Raw genomic sequence first — 9,366 nt, forward strand, 5'->3', positions numbered from 1 at the left:
CCAGGTTGGAAGGGGTGGGAATCATGTATGAAGTAAAGGAAGCTTAATCCAAGGTAATGGCCATGGGAATAAAGAGGAAGAGACTGATTTGAAAGGTTTCTTGGAAAAAGAACTGACAGGACCTTGATCACCTATTATGTACAGCAGATGAAGATTAAATGAATTTTTAAAAATCCCAAAGATGTTCACTGAATTCACCATCTAAATAGGAGTATGAAGGGTTTTTTTTTTTTATGATTACTCAAAGAAGATATAAAATTTAACATTTTCAGCAATATTTTAATGACAACAGATCTTTGGCACATTTCCATTCCTCGCTTTTCTCATCTATAAAGTGGGGGATAATACCAATATTGCAACTGTTGTGAGGACTACAGACAATGTCTGAAAGGTATAGGGCCTGTCTCAATAAATAGCAATTATTATTATACTGTCGATTCTAATACTTCAGTGGCTAAAAATAAATGGTTTCAATCAGAATTACAATTCTTACTCTAATGGCTTAACCATATGGAAGCCTATTCCTAGTGTAGAGATAATAACAACAGCTAACCTTTACTTGATGCTCATTATGTGCCTGTCACTATGATTAGTGCTTTACATGGACGATTTTATTTTAAATCTTTCAACATAAAGTGGACCCTCGCTTTAACAATTTAGAAATTGAGGCTCAGAAAGTTTAAGTGACTTGTCCAAGAAAATGATCTAGAATTTGGTCAGTAGTCTCTAGATCAGTGGTCATCAACCAGTGGACCACGGACCACTGGTGGTCCATGAGGTCCGAAAGGTTGGTGACCGCTGCTCTAGATCATTTGCTCTTAACTCACACTGAGGTCAGGATAATTTCCACAAAGAGAAAAGATCCCCAGCTAAGCATATATGTTCTCCCACATAAATCTCTGATGTAAAGAACAACGTGTGTGTTTTTTCACTGTGATGGAGGGAGTAGAGGGGAGCAGACCCAGTTCTAATGCCCCTTTAAAAGGGGCCCAGAGAAAACAGGTGGTTTATCTGGCTGGTCACAGTGTTTATTTACCAGAAAGGTACTTTCCCATCTCTGGGAATTTGCTCATGCTGTTCCAGCCCCTCTTCTTTCACCTGCTCAGACTTTACTAGTTTGTTAAGGCTATATCAAGAGATACTTCCTCCAGATTTCAACTCTTTCCTCTTCCTGACTGTCCACGGTATTTCTTGCCTGTAAAAATTCCGGTACTCTGTTCATGTTCAATTGTGTCGTTCCTGGGTCTCTCCTGTGTCTAAGTCTTGCCTCCTCAGACAATTACAAGTTCCCTGGAAGTAATCCAGGACAGGACTTGATACACAGTAAGACACTGGGAAGCTGCCCCACCAGTGTGTGTTTCTGTAGGATGCTCTCCTCACCTTGAGAAGCTTCTCTTGCACCTCAAGGACTCTTGCTTCCCTCCGTTCTATCCAGCGAGAAAGAGTCCGCAGGGCAGCAGCCCGAGTTGGAATTTGAGGGTCATAAGCAGATAAAAGAACTTCCTGGAGCTGTTCTGTGGTTATGCTTCCAGATTTCTCGTTTGCAGTAATGCTGGACTCACTGGCCTCCTGAGGAATGAGTGGAGCACTAGACTTCAGGCCAGTTTGATTGGGTTTCTCGTGGCTTTGCTGTGGTTCGAGGTGGCTATGCGACACATCAGTGTATCTTTCATGACTGGTTTGTTGTTGCTCTTCTGTTTTCCCTTCTGGGTCCTTTTTGTTCAGGGTACTCTGGGCAGCCACACTGACAGCCTCGGTAGAAAAGGCTCCATGGGTAGAGATGGTGATGCGAAGGTCAGCAGCGAGTTCTTGGATGACAGGGTCTGGGTGTGTGATAGAGACCTTCTCCAACAGAGGCAGCAATTGCTTCAGGACAGCAAAATCACTTGAATTCAACTACAAAATGAAATAAAAAATGGCAAATGTTAACATGACTTTAACATAAGGCAAAACATTCTGAGTGAAAGGGGCGGGGAGAAAATCTGGTTGCTGGTGTAATCAGCAGGTAGCCTGAGTCTGGCACTAACAGCCACTGTTGAGTAATTACAACAAAAAACATTTATTGAATACTTAACATGTATATAGGTCCTTTTCTAAGTTAACAAATACATCAGCAATGCAGACTATTGCTCTTAATTTTTACAATCTGATGAGCATAACATGGCATCTTATAGTTTTAATTTGCATTAGCCAAACTAATAGTGCTGCTAAACATCCTTCCATGTTTATTGGCCATCGCATTTCTTTTTCTGTTAAGAGCCTCTTTACATCCTTTGTACCCACTTACCCCTTAAACTGTTTATCTCTACAGCTATTCTTACCAAATTAGATTTTTTTAATCCTCACCCAAGGATATTTTTCCATTGATTTTTAGAAAGAGTGAAAGAAAGTGGGAAAGACAGAGAGAAATATCAATGTGAGAGAAATACACTGACTGGTTGCCTCCTGCATGAGCCCCAAATAGGGCCTGGACCAGGGAGGAGCCTGCAACTGAGGTATGTGTCCTTGACTGGAATCGAATCCAGGACCCTCTATCCATTGAACCAAACTGGCTAAGGCCCAAGTCAGATTTTAATACCCAATTATATGATAAAATTATTTTCCAGATTAATGTATTTTTTACTTTTATTGTATTTTTAAAGTACCTTCTGCCATAAAAGATGAGTTCCTATTAGCAAAGTACTTAGCGCCTGACACACAGTAAGTACCATGTAAAGGTTTTAAAAATAAATACGATAACCAGCCAAAACCGGTTTGGCTCAGTGGATAGAGCGTCGGCCTGCAGATTGAAAGGTCCCAGGTTCGATTCCGGTCAAGGGCATGTACCTGGGTTGCGGGCACATCCTCAATAGGATGATAAACAAAACACATTCATATCCCTATGATCTAATTACAATAATTATCTACATTTTATTTTTTTAGTAAATTTATTGGGGTGACATTGGTCAACATGATCATACAGGTTTCAGGTGAGGTTTTTTTTATCTATATTTTAAACAGGAGGAAACTGAAGCACAGTACAGTTAAGTAACATGTCCAAGGCCATATGGTAAGATGTGAACTCTACAAGTCTGGCTAATATCCTACGTGGTCTCACTTGAACAAATGTTCTTAACTAAATGATCTAAAGAGGCTAGGTAGCATTGCAATTCTTAAACCCTTTTTAGAACAAGGCAGAATATTTATTACTTATTCATTCATTTGTTTCATTATCCAACAAACAACCAATTAACCAACTAACTGTTTTTGCAGGACCTATATAATGTTTTCATTTTATACTATAAGTCCACAAATTGTTACTGCTCACTTTCCCCACCACTTTCCTCCAAATTAAGTGAAAACTTGAGGCACATTACAGGTTCATACCTGCAGAATTTCACCACACACTCTCCTCAGAATTCTTTGTTTAAACAATTAGAAACTAATGCAAATTTGGTATAAAGTGGAATTTCTAGTTCTGCAACATGTCAGATTATCTTCATGTGTAAAACAAGTGACCATTTTTGTGTTACTGTATCTTAAGGAAGAGAACATGTGTGTCTAGAGTAAAGGTATATGTTACCTAAGAAAAGGGTCAATTTTATCAGGAATCTATGTGGAACTGAACGACATTTTAGAATAATTTTGCTAGTACTATCATTATGCCAAACGTCATTCAGCACCTCTGTAGTACAATGGATCTTTGTGTGTGTTTTTTCTTTATGCATCTGAAATGGGAATATCTACAGTACATGGACTCTTTTTCATTTCTATTATATACAATTTCTTAAAAAAATATATACAATACAAAACAAATAGACCTACAGAAAAGAGAGAGAACCCAGAAATAGACCTACATAAATATAGTGAACTGATCTTTGACAAAGAAGCAAAGGCAATACAATGAAGAAAAGACAAGCTTTTCAACAAATGGTGATGGAATAATTGGACATTTATGTGCGGAAAAGAAAAAAAAAGAATTTAGACACAGACCTTACACCTTTACAAAAATTAACTCAAAATGGATCATAGACTGTAAAATGCAAAACTATAAAGTTCCTACAATATAAAATAGGAGAAAAATCATTATGATCTTGGGTATGGAGATGACTTTTTTCTATTAAATATCAAAGAAAAGGAACCCAAGAAAGAAATAATTGATCAGCTGGACTTCATTAAAATTAAAAACTTCTGTTCTTGACATTGCAGAAGACAATGTCAAGAAAAAGAGAAGACAAGCCACAGACCAGGAAGAAATATTTGCAAAAGGCATATCTGATAAAGGACATTTATCCAAAATATATAAAGAACTCAACAATGAGGAAACAAACAACACAATTAAAAATGAGTAAAAGACCTCAATAGATACTTCACCAAAGAAGATGCACAGATATACAGCATATGAAGAGATACTCAATATCCTATATCAAGGAATTTCAAATTAAAACAACAAGATACCACTATACACCTGCTAGAAATGAAATTATTCAACACTAAAAAGAAATGGGTTATCAAACCACAAAAGATGTGGAGGAACCTTAAACACATATTACTAAGTAAAAGAAACCGGTCTGGAAAGGCTACATAGTGTATGCTTTCAACCATGTAACATTCTGGGAAAGGCAAAACTGTAGGGGCAGTAGCAAGATCAGTGGTTGTCAGGAGTTGGGGGGGTTGGCGGGGAGAGAATGAACAGACAGAGCACTGAGGGTTTTTAGGACAGTGAAACTATTAATGTGGTAGATACATGTCATTGTACATTTGTCAAAACCCATAGAGTAAACAACACCAGGAGTTAATAGACTTTGGGTGATAATGATGTACCAGTGTAGGTCCATCGACTGTAATAAATGTACCACTCTATTACATGATGTTGATAGTGGGAGAGGCAGGTACATGCAAAATCTCTGTACCTACTGCTCAATTATTCTATGCACCTAAAACTGCTCTAAAAAATTGTGTATTAAAAGAAAAGCATCTGTTCTCCCTGTTTTCAAATTTCTTATTTATTGGGGGATTCATCCTATTAAACTGGGTAACTTCTTTAATCACATGGGCAAGTAGGTGTTTTCTGAATCAAATAGTTGATAAGGCAATCAAAGCAATGCACACCCTCAGCTTCATAAGCCTACAGATTCCCCACTATTCAAAAAATGAGGGAAATCTAAGGCTACAGGTATCAACTATTTGTTCATAAATATTAAAAAACTATATCGAGATATAAAGTAATATTCACTTAATTAGGTGAGAAAACCGAGGCACTACATAGTTAATTACTTTTCAAGGGTCATCTAGGGCTACCATCAAGATTGAGACCTGACATGAAGCCCCGGGTTCTACTGTCACTGCTACTCAGCACAGAATTCTGTGGAAAAGCCCTGAGGCCTGAAGGAGCAGCCCACAATGACAGACTCCTTTATCTGGCTTCCAGAGTTTCTGAAATGCTTCAGTAATGGAATGAGCAGAGCTATGTCAGCCCACAACTATGAGTTTCCTCAGGGTGTCAGGAGTGATCCAGTTAGATGGTGAGTTCTTCTAAACTTCTGCGAATTTTCAATTTGAGAACTGGGGGTTGGACTGGCGGGGTCAGGATTGAGGGTGATAGGAAGGTGCTTCCAAGGGAAGCATCTGAGAATGACATCCAGAGGAGGGAACTGCACACTGAAAAAGCCCCACCTGAGACTCAGCACAGCTCCCCTCTGGGGCAGGCATACACACATCCTGCCTCATTCTGCTCCAATGAGAATCACTGTTTTGGAAGAATCGCACGGTCTCTTCCAGCAATAAAATCCTGACCTAAAAATTCCCAATTCTGAAAAATACATTTATTTTTTATGTTCTCATTTCCATATATCACCTATATTTCTTCAGATCTTTAGCTGACCTGGATCCTTTAGTTTACATACCTGGATCCTTATTAACATAATGGCACTGAATTTATTTGTCAGTAGTATTTTTACTTTTGTTCTAAGTCAGCATGCAGTATGCCCTGTTTTATGGTGAGCTATACTTAAAATATAAAATATAAAACATAAAATATAAAAATAAGAATCTTTTAAAAAAAATAAGAATTCATCAGATTAATCATAGCTACTAAAAAGTAAGCTCCATGAAGGCCAAGAGGTACTTGATAAATATTTCTTGAATAAGTTCATTCCACGATACTCTTAGAAAATGTGGTATGAGATTTCAAGATCTGGGTTCAAGTCCAGCCCCACCACCTGAGCCTCAGAGCTCAGAGGACCCAACAGGTCAGAAAGCATCAGGCAAAAATTGCTTCCTGAGGGGACCGGGAAGTTCCCAGCATCATACTACTTGTACTGATAACCAATCCTGAAATTTAGAAAATGAGTTTGGAGTTATAGTTGTCTTATTAGAAGTCTTAAACCTACACTTTCTCATAATTAACTCCTCTTCCCAGTCACTATATTCTAATGATTACCTTAATTACATAAATTAGAATGGAAAAAAAAGAAAGGTTCAAATGCTACTAGATACTGTTTCATTAGTTAAAATAATTAATCCTAACTGAGAATAGGTACAGTATAATCTTCTAGACTCTGAAGCAAAAAACCCTAAACCTGACAATAGTTATCTGAAAATGTAATTCAGAATCATGACTTTTTTTTTCCAACACAGACAGAAAACCCAGCGTTTCTCTAGAAGCCACTTATACTAGTAAATCCACAAACCAAACGGGGTGGGGTGGGGGGGGAGGAGACTAGATTTAGAGCAAAAGTATAAGGGTGATGTGTTCATGTTAATTTAAGTAACTGCAAAGTCAGGGAAAGCCAGGATGCAATCAGTGAGTCAGGATAGCTCATGAAAGGGCAGGGACAGGTAAGGAATGTACATTTGCATAAATCGTGAGACTCTTAAAACATTACTAATTTACACAGCCAGTCCCAACAATAGGCTTTTAGAAAGGGAAATGGAGATTTCTATGTTCTATTTTTCAATTTGGGACAGGTTAGAGATGGGAAATTTTAACATATCAAGAATCGGTATAAAAAAATCAGTATCAAATTTGAATCCTCAAACTCAAAATTCCATTCCCAAAGGGTTCCCTACTCATTGCTAAGAGCTATAGCTAGTCTGATTTCAGGTTAGATTTCATAATACTTGCACTAAGCCCATTCTGCCTTCTTGTAGTCTCCTAACCTAATCTATAATAATTAAGCATAATATGCTAATTAGACTGGACAGCCGAAAGACCTTTTGGACGTCATTCCAGATGTCCTTCTAGATGAAACAGCAGTGGCAGGACCAAGGTAGAGGCAGTTAGGGGCAATCAGGCAGGCAGGTGAGCAGTTAGGGGCGATCAGGCAGACAGGCAGAATGGTTAGGGGCGATCAGGCAGGCAGGTGAGCAGTTAGGAGTGATTAGGCAGGCAGGCGAGTGGTTAGGGACGATCAGGCAGGCAGGCAAAGTGATTAGGGGCGATGAGGCAGGCAGGCAGAGTGGTTGGGGCCATGAGGTAGGCAGGCAAGTGGTTGGGGCAATGAGTAGTCTCCTAACCTAATCTATAATAATTAAGCATAATATGCTAATTAGACTGGACAGCCGAAAGACCTTTTGGACGTCATTCCAGATGTCCTTCTGGATGAAACAGCAGTGGCAGGACCAAGGTAGAGGCAGTTAGGGGCAATCAGGCAGGCAGGTGAGCAGTTAGGGGCGATCAGGCAGACAGGCAGAATGGTTAGGGGCGATCAGGCAGGCAGGTGAGCAGTTAGGAGTGATTAGGCAGGCAGGCGAGTGGTTAGGGACGATCAGGCAGGCAGGCAAAGTGATTAGGGGCGATGAGGCAGGCAGGCAGAGGGGTTGGGGCCATGAGGTAGGCAGGCAAGTGGTTGGGGCAATGAGGCAAGCAGGCAGGTGAGTGGTTAGGAGCCAGCGGTCCCAGATTACAAGAGGGATGTCCGACTGCTGGTTTAGTGGGATCGGGCCTAAACAGGCAGCTGGACATCCCCTGAGGGGTCCCGGATTGCAAGAGGATGCAGGCTGGGCTGAGGGAACCCCCACCACACACACCATGCACAAATTTCGTGCACCAGGCCTCTAGTGTATGTATGTATGTATGTATGTATGTATGTATGTGTGTGTATAAATGCCTAATATGCAAATTGTCCCTTGGGAGTTCAACTAGGAGACTGGGAAATCACTTGCTATGACGTGTGCTGACCAACAAGGGGTGGCGCAGAACAAAGTAAGGCCCCGGCCGGCAGCCTAAAGGCCCCGATCAGCCCTGATTGCCAGCCAGGCCTAGGGACCCTACCTGTACACGAATTTCATGCACCCGGCCTCTAGTATGGAAATAATTAGACAGAGCATACTTTCCACCTTATCTAGCACTACTTTGACCCTCAGTCTCTACCTTCCAGCTATACTAGCCTTCTATCAGTGTCTCAAGTATACCAAGCTCTTTCCTGCTTCCTGGTCTTTGTACAAATGTTTTCTTTAATTGGAAGAGTTTCCTCCATCTGCACTACATGTACTCCCAAATTTCTATCCATCACTCAAGTCTGACCTTAAACTTACATGTCCTCAGTAGAGACCTTCCCAGCCTAGGTTGGATGCTATGTTCTCTTGGTACCTTCCACTTTTCTACAGCACTTCATTCAATTCTATCTATATTTTTTGGATAGTTATTTGGTATCTGACTCCCTTACTGGACTGATAGCTTCATGCGGGTAGAGACCAGGTCTCCTTGGTCCACTGTTGTATTCCAAGCACCTCAGCTCAGTATCTGGCACAAAGCAAGTGTATAATAAATACTTTTGAGAGAGAAAATTTAAAAATTATAAATTAGTATGCCCTAACTGGTTTGGCTCGGTGGATAGAGTGTCGGCCTGCGGACTGAAAGGTCCCAGGTTTGATTCCGGTCAAGGGCATGTTCCTGGGTTGCGGGCACATCCCCAGAGGGAGGTGTGCAGGAGGCAGCTCATCGGTGTTTCTCTCTCATCAATGTTTTTAACTCTCAATCCCTATCCCCTCCTCTCTGTAAAAAATCAATAAAATATATTTTTTAAAAAATTAAGTATGTAAAAGATACATCCACTGGAAACAAAGCTTTAACATGTTACATGATGTGAGCATAACAATGGATCCTATGTTAAAATGAAACTATTTAAAACAGATGGGGGGAGAAACCAAGATGGCGGCATAGGTAAACACCGGAGTTTGCTGCCTCGAACAACCACTTCAAAAATACAACTAAAAGACGGAACGGACATCACCCAGAACCACAGGAAAGCTGGCTGAGGGGAAATTCTTCAACTAGAAGGAAAGAGAACAGCATACCGAGACTCAAAGGAGGCGCAGTGCAGAAAATACAAAGGTGCAGAGGTGCACGCAGAACGGGCTGGTGGCTGAGGGTGCGGTTGTCTG

General features: G+C 40.4%; 1 protein-coding gene across 1 annotated transcript in view; it reads right to left on the reverse strand.

The window, feature by feature from the left end:
• Nucleotides 1-9,366, reverse strand: part of TANGO6 (transport and golgi organization 6 homolog) — a 160,442-nt gene that overhangs the window by 85,206 nt on the left and 65,870 nt on the right. Inside the window, exon 13 of the mRNA XM_006760364.2 lies at nucleotides 1,381-1,896. Coding sequence (XP_006760427.1) covers nucleotides 1,381-1,896 — 516 coding nt within the window. The remainder of the gene's footprint in view (nucleotides 1-1,380; nucleotides 1,897-9,366) is intronic.

This window comes from Myotis davidii, unplaced genomic scaffold (genome assembly GCF_000327345.1).
Source record: "Myotis davidii unplaced genomic scaffold, ASM32734v1 scaffold1437, whole genome shotgun sequence".
Classification (NCBI taxonomy): Eukaryota; Metazoa; Chordata; class Mammalia; order Chiroptera; family Vespertilionidae; genus Myotis; species Myotis davidii.